Raw genomic sequence first — 13,937 nt, forward strand, 5'->3', positions numbered from 1 at the left:
GAGCACCTCTTGTAATTGCAGAAGTCAAACATGACTTTTATTCATCTTTTGTTATCGGTATATATTGAGTATTACAATTTTAATACAGTTTTCCTTTCCTAAAATGCGGATACATTTTTTTGGCATCCTCTGTATTTTTGTACTAAGTTTTCAAAATCGTGTGCATATTTTATACTTACAGTATTTAATTTGGACTAGTCACATTTCACGTGCTCGGTAGCCACATATGACTGGTGAATAAAATATTGATACAGATGAATAGATGTTCCTACAGTCCACACAACCATAGGAGCCTGCTGATGTCTGCACAAGATGAGGCAGACCCTCACCAGATTTACATAATCATTCATGTCATTAAAGAGTTCATAAACTGGTTTTGCTGAAGTCATCCTTATCAGTTATCTGGTCAGATATGTTGAAAGGTGAACCTGGAATTTATGGGGCAGCTGGACAAATTCTGTGAAAGAATGTTCTCATCTAGAAATAGCTTAATTGGGCTGAAAATCCACACATAATTAGACTTTTGATCCTGTCTAAGCATATGTTCCTACATGTGATGCTTAAAAATAATTTTACCTACTATGGGCTTAAGTTTTATTCTCTATTGGCATTTTCAAACAGGATATGGCCACAATTCTCTATGACATCTTTTATTCAAAGCATATTAGATTTTGAAGAATTCAGAGTATTTCTAAGATCCTCATGCTTTTTATTTTTATGACTCATATTTATGAGAAGCAAATTCTAATGTCTTGTTTTTTTCTGGGTCTAGTTTTGACTCACAAAATTCTTTTAGAGCTTTCTTTTTTTCTCTTCCAGAGCTTTCCTTTTTAAAAATGTTCTTTTTATATAATTAAAATGTTGGGCTCTTGATAAAATTGACATCATAAGCTATTTGCTGTTCTTTGCTCAGAAAATAAAAGGTCTAATTGATACAACCACCTGGTGGTTGAGAATGTCTCACTGTTTTGAATGGGCCTATGTCCCCATCTGGGCTGCTGAAGAATTTTGTAACTTTTAAGTGAATTAATCGTTTCCAATTACATTTCAAGAGAACAATTTTACTGTTAATTGCAGATTGTGATTAATAATTTATGGACGTACAGTAAGGCAAGTATACCGATGAGAGAAATAAATGAAAATATTCACTGGTCATGATGGACAATCCCACATTTAAAAATGACCCCCTAGAGTACTTTAGTCAGCTAATGGATGATTTTCCTAACGACACCAACAATGAAAATCTTTCATAATAAAAGGAAAAATATTTAAAGGTTAATTGCACAAGTGCATAATTGAATAAAATAAATTTTAGTCCCCAAACTCTTATTCCCTGAATAAGTTCTAGAGAGCAATCAATGTATTTTCAATTAAAGAGAGTTTCCTTATAATTATCCAGTTTAGTGATAGAGTCACTAGGCTCATTAACTCCTTATATCCATGATCCAGAATTAACAGTACCTAGTATTACAAATTATTTGCTAAAATAAATTATGAAAAACAGTAACAACAAAATTTGTCTCTCATCAAGTTCCACAAATGATAAGGAAATATCCATCAATGATAAAAGAGTAAAAATTGTCTTTAATAGTTCTTATTTACGGATATGTTGGTGAAAAATTTTGTGTAGTCTTCATAAGAGTTAGCATTAGCTTAAATCTTTCCACCTAATCTTGAACTTAATAGCACTATAAATCCTTTCCATTTAAGAAATATATACATGTACCTTAACCCATTTAAAAATAGCATTTTTTTCATGTTTTTCACATGGAATAAATACCAAAGACGTAAGAGAGCCAGGATTAAGTTCGCATTTTTCAATTATAACAGAGAATGTATGAATTAATTATATGTTTGGGGATTCTGAGTTAAATAATGCACTGTAAAATGTGTAATTCTGTATTTGATGCCTAACACTTTTCTTTCTTTCTCCTTTCATTCCAAGGTTACATTTATTGCATATATCACAAAGCCAATAAAATTGCCACTAACCCAAATAAATTGTGATCTGCTGGGTAAAACAACTCTTATCAGTGCCTTTTGTAGAAAGACTTAGAATTTTTTCTAGGTATTATTACAAATTTTAGAAAACAAAATCAAATCTGCCAGAACATAGGAAATGCTGGAAGTAAGATTTATACTGGATATAGGAGTCAGGCAGGGAGCAAAAGAGAGTTCTAGAAGCAGGGTATGAAAATGTTTAGAAGTCAGGGAATGCCTCTCTATTCTCTTGACTAGGAATTGAAGACATACACCTGAGTTTCTACTCGTTGAGCTATTATTTATCCATTATATGTAAAATATTATATGTAAAGTATTTGTAAATATTATTGGGTTGTCAGAAAAGTAATAATGCATGTTTGCAACAGATGGCACTAGTTCATTTTTGGAAATACTAGTCATTCACATCTATGTTATTGCTATTCATTTGACAGCTGACAGTTCTAGCTTTATTCTAAAAAAAAAATTGAGCGATTTGGTTGAGTTTTGGAGATTTCACAGGTTGAAGATGGAAGACCAAACCGTGCATTTTTGCCATATTTTACTGTTTTACTTCCATAAAGGGAAGAACTTGCATCAAGCTTGTGAAAAGTTGCATAAAGTTTACAGTGACAATGCTCTACAAGAACGTCAGTGCCAACGATGGTTCACAAAATTCTGTGCTGGTGATTTTTATCTCAACAACGCTCCTGGGTCAGGGAGGCCCACCGAGGTTGATGACGACAAAATTAAGGCATTGATCGAGTCAAACCCATGTTACATGACACGAGAGATTGACGAAACATTGAACATCTATCATTCAAGTGTTCATGACCACATTAAGAAGCTGGGTTACGTAAGCAACCTCGATACTTCGGTTCCACATGAACTCGAAAAAGTTCATTTGACAGCGCATATAAACATCTGCAATATGCTTATTAAACATAAGGAAAATATTCCTTTTTGAAGTGACTGATAACTGGTGATGAGAAGTGGATTGTTTACAACAATGTGGTGCACAAACAGCCTTGGTACCGATGTGATGATACACCTCAAACAACATTAAAAGCAGACATTCATCAGAGGAAGGTTATGCTCTCAGTGTGATGGGATTTTAAAGGTGTCATGTTTTTCGAGCTCCTACCAAGGAACCAAACAATCAATTCGAATGTGTACTGTCGGCAATTGGACAGTTTGAATGAATCCATCATCCAGAAAGGTTCAGAGCTTGTTAATTGTAAAGGAGTTGTGTTCCATCGCGACAATGAGAGACCACACACAAATTTGATCACCCGTCAAAAATTATTGGAGCTTGGATGGGATGTGTCGCCACACCCACCATACTCGCCTGGCCTTGCGCCATCAGACTTGCACTTGTTTTGCTCTCTTCAAAACTCCTTGCGTGGTATAATGTTCAATTCAGATGAGGCTGTAAATCAGCACCTTGTTCAGTTTTTCGCAAATAAAGACAGGTCCTTCTATGAATGAGGAATTATGAAGCTCACTGAAAGATGGCAAAAGGTTATGGAACAAAACGGGCAATATATCATTTGATGATCTTTGTTCTTTATATAAATAAATGACCTTTGAAAAACATTGACAAAATACATCATGACTTTTTTGACAACCCAATATGTAATTTGTAAATAATATGTAAAATATTTCAAATTTTTTAAATGTTGAAAAAACACATGCTACACATATATTTGCTCATAGTTTTCATAACAAAAGTAGAAAAAGAGACCAGGAGGCTTGTAAACTATGTATTCATATGTTTGTCAGTGTACAGGCACTATGTATTATGTTGTTGCTAGGTGCCATTGAATAGTATAACAAGTACTTTTTTTTTTCATTCTCTCAGTGTATGTTTATGTATGCCCCCATGTCATTTTATGCATGTATGTTGGGTTGGAAATATCTTTATTTCAAAAAAAGGAAAAAAAATGAGATATAACACAGTTGCTCAGAAAAACTTTTAAGAATTTAATTTCAGGATTGATTCAATGTATCCAATGTAATGCGATAGTTACTTCTTCACAGGAGGCTTTATGGAGACGGAAGCTGCAGCTCAGGAGTCCCTGGGGTTAGGCAAACTTGGAACTCAAGCTGAGAAGGATAGAAGACTGAAGAAAAAGTAGGTTTGCAGATTTTTTTCCTCCTTTTTCTAAATTAAATTTACTCTTTATCGTTGCTTGTGGGGAATTTAAAAAGAGAGTAGTTGGGAAAAAAAACAACAGACTGAGGTCAATATTGTTATGGTAAGCCCTAAAATTGTTCAGTGCTTGTGTTGCCTTGTTCCAATGGGCTAGTTTTAAATGAGTATGAAAAAATGGCCTATAGTAGAAATAAACAGTTCCTCTAAGGGATCAAAACATTTTATTTCAAAACACAAGAACATTTAAAATATTTGAGTGTAGCCCTTACAAATAATGTAATATTCAATTTGATGTTAAATTCAATATTGCATTGGTGTGATAAAATGAGAGAGCATACCATCTAACTTCGTGTTTTCTCTCATGACAATTAAAGTATCTCCTTTTAAAATGGTGTATTTAAAAGAACATTTCTCTAACTGATTGAATATAAACTAAATTTAGATTCACAGCAGATTGTTCTGCGTCTGTCAGGAATCTGGTAGCATATCTTTTAATTCACATATAACATGGAACATTTAAATGACTTGCAAAATTGGCAAATTGTGAGTCTCAGCAGCTGTTAGAAAGCAAGTGTGCCCGTAAATAACATACTTTTAAATACATATTAACATTTTCAGTGACAAAATAGCACCTTTAGAACATGTTCTTTAAAAGCCAAAGAATTTCCTTTTATTGCAAAATCTATTGTCCGGTGACTCATTTTCCTTACTTTCAAATGTTCATTGGTGTTGGTCGTCATTATTTAAAACATGCTCTCACAGTTATAGCTTTTAGACTAATCAATTCACTTCCTATTTTGCCATCTCTCTTGCTTTGCAGATGTTTACTAATAAGAGGGAACATACAAATGTACATGTACATACAAATTGCAGAACAACTCACTAGCCTTATTGTTTTATTTTGCTACTTACTAAAATTAGGTATTCATCCAACTTCAGTAGTAGAAATACTGTGCAGAAAAAAAGAAGTGATCTTGAGAGCATTATTTTCTTTTTAATTAAATTTATTGGGGTGGCAATGGAGAGCATTATTTTTTAAATACTGTTAAATGATCACATTCCATACTAGTAAATATTTTTCTTTAGTTATTATCACGCAAATATATATATTTAAATATTCTTACAATCTGCATGAAATCTCTTAATTTTATTTATTCTGATCAAGAAATGTTATATTCAATTTTATGGTTATTTAATGAGAAAAAAATTCTAAAAAGTGTTCTCCTTTGATAGACCCTTTAAAATTGTATTTCAATTCTAAAGGATTTTTAGTTTTATTCACTTAAAATTAATTCAAATCTGAAGGAATAAGCACAGCCAAAACTCAGCCTGGCTAATTAACGGACTTGGTTTATTCTCTTAAAAGTTAATTTTCATTTTTCCCACAGTGAAATATTTACATATAATGGCAGTCTGTCCAGCTTTTACATTGCATGGCTCATACTGAGGAATTTCATGACAGTTCATTGGCTATTTATAGACCAAGTTCAATGTCCTTTTTAACAGCTACTAAAGTTAAACATTCCAATTATACAGTGATTTTTAAAATAAAATATTTGGAATTAAAGTTTGGCTGTTGTTAACTTTACATACTGTTGAACTGATTTGATACTAATTTTATGGAATTATTTATCAAATCCTAAGTAATATCCCGGTCAGAAACTGATTTTAGTTCTGGACTGAGTTTGAAGATCTTACTACGCTTGACTTTTATTTTGCAATATGTTTTGGCAAAATAGGATTTTAAAATGTATGAAACAGAATGCTTGATTTCAATATAAGAAGACTGTTAAGAACATTCTTTAGTATAATAAAAGCTAACATTTGTTAGTATAATTATTTCCTATAAAATAATAATATTTGGGTTAAAATGTATCTGATGGAATTAATTAATGGAAAAGTATTTCTCTTATTGTTTTCTATTCCATAGCAAGAACCCTATGAGCATAAATATGTAACTAGTATTTGTGAGACTTATATGAATAAGTGTTAACACATTCAAAAATTTTGACACCATATCATGGTTTCTGAGTTACCAAAGTGTGAAGTGTCTTCATGTAATGAGTTTTATAAGATAGTCAAGATAAATTATTTTTATATTACATAGTTTCAAATTATTTATATCAAAAATTTCATTGTTAATTATTATTAAACATTGGCCATTTATTCTTAAATTTTCTAAAGTATTTAAATTTTATTTAAACAAGTCCATTTTTCTTTTTTCCAAAAGACACCCTATCCTTTTTAAGCGTGCTTCAAGGAATACTGTTTTCTGTGTTAAAATTTCACATTTATTAGTCTCCTTCCAAGATGGAAAAAAATTTAAGTACATTTTCTTGAAAAGATATATAAAACAAAAAGTTGAGCAACTTCTTCAAAAAAGTTGAACACTGTAGGTTCTATGTGCATAGTTGCAATGTCTGTGGTTTTCTACTAGTTGTTTTACTATTCTAACCTTTAGCCAAAAAAATATGTTTCCAGGACAAAGTACTCTTTCTTAGATCTATGTTCACTGTCCCAAAGTTAATACCAAAGATTCGTTGGTCTCTGGGAATTGGCAGAGTGGAGAAAAATCTTGTTTTCAACTTTCCTAGAATATCAGGTATTTGTAATTAACAATCTGTGAATTTAAATTTAAATTTAATTGGAAGTAATTTCTCTTAAGACGCTAGTTATGACACTTTTTAAAAAACCATATGGGGTAGGTACTTTCAGAGAGCAGCATTTGAGATATTCCAAATTCTTACAAAGTTCAAAAACCTGTAATGTTGCCAATCCTAAAAAAAGGTCTAATTTGAGGTACATTTATCATCCAGCAAAGTGAACACACATAGGTTAGAACAGCGTACTAGATCTGTGTTCCTGCTTTATTCTACTTTGCTTTCTGGTGAAGTCATTTGTTTTTCTTATATTTCTAGCTATTGTCTTGTGATGAGAAATAGGAAATCAACAATGCTGGATCTGTTCAAAATATTCTTATCAACCTTTACCTTCATGAGTTGGATATTACCATGCAGGTGCTCTTATCCCATGAGAACAACATCTAACCTAGTTCTAAAGTTGATCTACATTGGTCCGCCTGGTTCATTTTACTATGCCTTATCTCTGCTTTCCTTTAAAGCTTCAATTCCCTATTTTTTGTTCCAGCAAGTTTATATGGAGTACATATAATACCTACAATAATTGTGTCAAGCTGAAACTCATCTAGTAATTTTTTGAGTACTTTACATTCATTTTTCTGGTCTTCTCCATTAAATTTGACCAGTTTTTCTGTAGCCTCACAGTATAGCTCTCCTAATCTTTAAGGACTGAGTCACTTATTGTCCTTAATATGTATCTACATATAAAAAATATAATTTTCTGTAGTTTTCTCAATGTGGACCTACTCTGGAATATCATTGCTTTCTGAGATCTTGTCCATCATCCTTTATTTGATTTCATTGGACTTCAAGCACCTTTTCTGATTTAACACAAACTAAACATGTCTTTCATTTTTGAGACTCACTATGCGCAACTAGACCTAAGAACTCCACCTCTTACCTTTTATACCATTATCCTGATCATCAAAAAGTTACTTCCCTTTCTTAGTTCACTGGCCAGTGTGTTAGGCTAAAACCTAAACCTACATGTTCAGGATGGCCACTTAAAGTCAACCATGACTACAAAAAAGTAACTATATGACACAATAGAAGCTCCTGCAAGATCAAAAACTTATATGGCCTGGCCCACCACAAACCTCAACTCGTGAACATTCTTTAACTACCTGAATCTCTGCATTTCACTTAGAATATAGATATGGATATTTTAGGATTTGGTAAATAGAAACTAAGCTGTTTGCCTAATTTTATTAGGAAATATATTACAAATTAGACAAAGGAGTCAGACAATTAGAGATAACAGTTTTATTATATATATATTTATATATAAAATATATTATTATAAATGTATATATATATTTTATATATTTTATTTATTTATTTATTTATTTATTATATATAGAGATGTCAGTTTTATTACTGAAAGAGCTATTAGAAAATGACTTAGGTATATGGCCAAAAAAGGGGTTTCCTAAAACTGAACCTGCAAATTAGATAAACTTAACTGACATGAAAAAAGATGGCTAGTCACAGGCTTCTAAGATGCACAAGTATAAGCCTCAACTGTCCTTAAAAATAGCATCTACAATATTATGATTCTGTAAATATGTTACTATGGAATTAAGGACTGTGAACTCACAAGGAATGAAACTAATTCTATGTCATTAGCATCTTTGCCTAACAAAGAAGATTTGAACTATCAGTGTTTAATATATTTGTATTCAGTCTTACCAGATTTCTTACCTGGTTTTTTTTTTCCTGGAATATATTTAACGGCCAATTTCCCATATCGCCTCTCTGGAAATGTGATGATAGGGTGTGTGGCAAACTCACTAAATCCTTAGAGCTCTGAAAAACACATTTTACACCTAAAATTAATTTATAATTGCCAAAAGGGTAAAACTATTGATTTAAAATAACTTTCCCTCAAAACTTTGAAGGTACCACTCTTTTTGTTTCCAGTTATGTCTAATGTCAATTGACCATCATTCTTTTGTAGATAACATGTAGGGTTTAGTTTTCCTCTCTCTTTCTCTGAAAGTTTAAGATTTTTCTCTTTGTCTTTGGGGTTAAGAAATGTGATAAGTGTGTTTCTATTCAAATTTTTTTTGTGTGTTTCATTTTACTACTTTTTCTACTTTTTACTTTCAACCTGAAGATTTGTTAGACTGGACTGTCTTAACATGCATTGACCTAAAAGACTTTCATTTCTAGACTCAACTTTATTCCAAGGAACTAATTTTTACAGAGACTAATGGCATTAAAGTTCAAGTTGTCTATCTCTCACCACAGTGCATGATAGGCAGTGAACAGATTAAAGCTGACAAATACCCAGTGAATGGATACTTATCTCTACAAATATAAATTCTGAAATTGTATCTCAATTTTCTATCTGCTGATGCTTTCCTCCTGCATTTTTAACACTGTGTAATTTTTTTATTAAAACATATATCCATGCTGAAATCTTGTGTATCTTGAGACAAGTTGAAAGATACCATATGAATATTAATATATTGACTAATTTATCATTTTCGATCTTTAATTATAATGTAGGCAACGTATTATCAGATGTTACATTTGCTATGTTCTCCTGAATAGATAGCACTGCTAAATGAAAATGGATTTTATGTTTGAAATCAATTTTTCAATATCATTAAAATGAAATTAACATTCCAACCCTGCTATCAGCAGCGTCCCCCAGAGAAGCCATTTTATCCTTAGAGCACGGCAGTCACAGTTAATCATTAGCAATGAATCTTTATGTTAGAACTTCAAAGACATAAAAGTGAAGCTCTGTAGATTTAGTTAATTTAGTTCCATGGAGGTCCTAAGGGCCTCCTTCAGTGCATAATCTTTAATGTGTTTTGAGACTCTGTGCTTCTAATCTTCGGTGTTTGGAAGGTTCAGAGTTTGCCTATCTCTAAGCAAAATAAATGTCGCTGAAAATATTCATAATTAAAGGTAGCACAGAAATTCCACAACTTTTATATCATAAATATTTATCAAGTGCTTTTGTGCCAAGTTAAATTTAAAAAGGGGTTGTATTCCAGAGTTTAATTTGTAAGACATGTGTTAGAAGTTTTGAATGCATTTCCCCATCTAAATAATGTGATATATGTGGAAGGTAATTGTCTTTGCTTTTCCCACAAATATCTGTTTTGTAAGCATGCTGTAGGAACTCAATTTGGCTGGATAAGGAAAAAAAAAGGAATTCACTGGTCAGATGTTAGGGAGCTCAGACATTGCAGAACAACAAGCCAGGACAACTGCAAATTTTCGACAATAATAGGTTATCAAATATTTCTCTAGAGTGTTGTCAATAAGTCATAGTTTCTACTTCACATTTGTAAATTCCTAGGCGAAAGCATCTGGTTGGCTTAATATGAAAAAGATATCAGTGTTTGGGTCAATTAGTTATAGCCAAGGGTTCACTTAGTTACAGATATACCTGGAGGGGAACGCTTCTGGGCAACCAACTCAAAAGGATCTACTAGTGTAGAATATTTCAGATCCTAAACTCAATGTTCTCAATATCTCTCTAAAAAAATATGTCCCAATTTCCTACTTGTTAACTCCAGAAGTGCATCTTCTCTGCCTGTATTGAGCTAGACCTATCGATGCCTTGCCATCTGATCATGAGTAGCCATGCCTCGCTCCAACCATGGACAATTATGAGAAATCCCTGAAAAATCCCTTGAAAAAATAATAATACCTAAAGACTAAAGGCCAAGATGCATTGAAATTTGTTAGAAAAAATAAAGCTAAGGAAAACCAAAGTGTTCTTTATATATGAGGTCCAACAATTAAGTTTGTGAACTCATCCTAGAAAAAGTGCTACATACCTCATTGCTGAATATCACTATGATCAGCTTCAAATACTCCCCTTGGGAAGCTATGCACCCATACCAGCACCTAGCCCACCCTTCAAAGCAATTTTGGAACTCTTTTTCTGGAATGGCCATCAGAGCTGTCATCATATTACCATTGATATCCTGAATGTCATCCAAATGTCTTCCTTTCAATATTTCCTTTATCTTTGGGTAAAGAAAGAAGTCATTGGGGGCCAGATCATGTGAATAGGGAGGGTGTTCCAACACAGTTATTTGTTTACTGGCTAAAAACTCCCTCACAGACAGTGCCATGTGAGCTGGTGCATTGTTGTGATACAAGAGTCGTGAATTGCTGAGGAAAGTTCAGGTCGTCTAACTTTTTCATGCAGCCTTTTCAGCACTTCTAAATAGTAAACTTGGTTAATTGTTTGTCCAATTGGTACAAATCCATAATGAATAACCCCTCTGATATCAAAAAAGTTTAGCAACATTGTTGGAACAAGTTCGCAAACTTAATTGTCAGAACTTCACGTATATATGTATACACACACACATATAAATACATATTTGACCTATTTAGAGGAAGGTAAATAATATGGAAGGACTAGGACTGCTGTTCTGAGCCTAGAGAGAAATGTAAATCAATTACAGTGTCAGTAGAACAGAAGCCCTATATTGTCTTCAAATTTCTGTCCCTGGAAAATAGAAAAAGTAAAATAAGAATTAATAATAGGAAATTAAAATTCAGGATAGTTATATATACTAGAAGAATGACCTCCTTTCATAAATAAATTCACATTGTTTGTCTTGATTGATTTTAGAGAGACAGATATGAAGATGATTATTTTGCACTTGAATATTTCAGGGGCCATAATCTCTTCTCTAAGTCACTTGTATTCAACAGAATGAAAAACATTGCCACAAGCCTAACGCCATCTGAGGTTCTTATTTAAAAGGTGTTCTCTTAGCTAAAGATTGGTCACCTCCCTGTTAATTTTCCAACTAAATGTAAAACATTTATTAGATTATTTTTAAGCAATAAGAAAGGGGATTATTGGTGACCAAGATTATATGGAGTCCCTTAAGACTAAGCTGTGCGCTTAAACTTTTCAAACATTGTATAGACATGTAGATGAGAGAAAATATAGAAATATCATATATTGAGGTTAGCAAGGCATTTCATTTACTTTCTAAATGACACTTCTAATTATAACATGGGAATGAGACTCAACAAAATGGATTTATAACTGATGGGGCCATTGTAAGCAAAGGGGCTGAAAAAATGAATTGATGATGATGAAGTGAAATAGAAGGTGGCAGTCTCAGCAATTTTATAAATGATTTAAATAAAAATATATAATTTAACTGCAGCTCCCAAGAAAAACGTTTTTGCAAAAAGAGCAAATTAGCAATGTCTGACAAAGAAGTTAATTATTTTCAGTATCCATAAAAGCAGTTAATAAGGCCCAAATTCTATGTACTGCTCAAAACATAGCTGGGTATTGTGTTAATTGCTGGGAAATACGCTTGAAGCAGATGTATATTCAGAGGCCAGCATATATTCAGAGGAACATGACCAGCATAGCAAGAGGATACCAAACCGTTTCTTCAGGGAGTGTTAAAAATAATTAGGAGTGTGTAGAGTGTGGACAACAGAGATCTAAATGCTGCCAAAAAAGGGAGCTATTGATGATAAGATCTTCATGATAAAATCTTGGGCCCGAAAGCAGAGGTCATTACCAATAAATTTGAGCTAAGTCCAAGTAAGAATTGCTGGCAATCACAGATATGAGACGAAAGAATTGACCACCTGGAAAGAGTGTTTCTCATGAGTCTCCCGATTTAGATCTATCAAGGGAGATTATCATATGGGAGATTGGAATTTCAGCTGCAAGATTGGATTACATGCTCTTTCAATGGTCCCTGCCCTGAGACTCTGTGGTTCTCTATATAATTCAGAGAACGGGACTCAGAGAATCTCTGTTTTTCTAACACTTGCAGTGCTGGCATATTGCAGGTACTCAAAATATATATTCTGAATAATTCATGATTAGAAGCCAGGTGGGGAAGGAACTCAAGGGTCAAGAAGAAAACCTAAGAAGATGATACAGGAACTCGGGCAGTGACTTCTACCCAGAAGACCAAACCAGAAACCTGGGCTTCATCTTCACCCCCTTCTTCCTTCTCCTTCTTTCTCTATGCACCCTCACGTACTGCTTACTATCACTATCACCTCCGTGTAGTATCACTGTCATCATATACTGTCACTATCGCTTTCGTATACCGTCACTCCACATACTAGCTCTTTTAAAATCCTGAAGATGTTCATTATATTAAAACAATCTTCCTACTCCTGGTCTTGCCTTCCTGCACTCCATTCTTCACGCTTCAGCCAAGGTCTATCTAAATCGTAGTTTGGGACCTGCCTGACATCCCTCAGTCATTCCCTGGCAGCCCTGAGATCAATTCCCAGTGCCTTTATATAGCCCAGAAGCCCCTACAGCACCTGGTCCCTGTGTATCTCCCCAGCTTTATCGCTCTCTATTTCCCACCACACATATTATGGTCTTAATACACTTAATGTCTATTTCTCATGTATGATTATTCCTATCTCCTAGTGCACGTATATTCCGTTCCATGTTCCTCCTCATCCTTTGTTTAGTAGTGATGATAATAATCTATTTAATATGTAATAAATATTTAATAATCACCTTGAATAGTTATAATATGCTAGGTGTTGTTCTATCTATTTTACATTGTATTATCTCTCTTAGATTTTACAAAGCCTTTGAGGTAGAAACTGCTATTTCCTGCCACACATGAGAAAAATGTGGCTTTCTCGGCATCGTGGTATATGTAAGTGCAGATCTCCTGAGCCCAGACTTCCTCTCAATTATTTAGGATCTCAGATTAAGGCCTCAATTTAGAGACTATGTAGTCCAGTCTTGCAGCTGGACCTTGAATAACTGATACTATTTTAAATGGCCCATAAAGGGAGTTAAAAAAAAGAAAAATCCCTCAGTCTTTATACTCCGAGAAGAGGGGCATATTTTTGCCCCTAGAGAATAGTTAGTTTCTTACCCGACCCCATCCCATCCTTCAAAATGAGCAGCAAATATATTCAAACTGAACATCTTTTTTAAGACGTGGAGGGGTAGGTAGTTTCAAAGCACAAGATGTAGCCATGTTTATAAAATTCCCTTTTTCTGATATAATTAGCCAGACATAATATTCCTAAGTTTGATATAGCAATAGTAATTATCACTAATAAATAAGCAATATAAGAAATTTAAATGTGTGCTTGAATCAGTTCAACATTATTCATTACAGTAAAACTTACAAAAGTCAGTGTCTGACAATTTAGTTTTTTGTGGG

At 33.3% G+C, this 13,937-nt stretch overlaps 1 protein-coding gene across 1 annotated transcript in view; it reads left to right on the forward strand.

Annotated features, from left to right (window-relative positions):
* Window positions 1-13,937, forward strand: part of LOC109376336 (liprin-alpha-2) — a 138,378-nt gene that overhangs the window by 51,477 nt on the left and 72,964 nt on the right. The window contains exons 11-12 of the mRNA XM_019632233.1: window positions 4,021-4,114; window positions 12,522-12,579. Of these exons, the coding sequence (XP_019487778.1) occupies window positions 4,021-4,114; window positions 12,522-12,579 (152 nt within the window). The remainder of the gene's footprint in view (window positions 1-4,020; window positions 4,115-12,521; window positions 12,580-13,937) is intronic.

Source organism: Hipposideros armiger, unplaced genomic scaffold (genome assembly GCF_001890085.2).
Source record: "Hipposideros armiger isolate ML-2016 unplaced genomic scaffold, ASM189008v1 scaffold_1102, whole genome shotgun sequence".
NCBI lineage: Eukaryota > Metazoa > Chordata > Mammalia > Chiroptera > Hipposideridae > Hipposideros > Hipposideros armiger.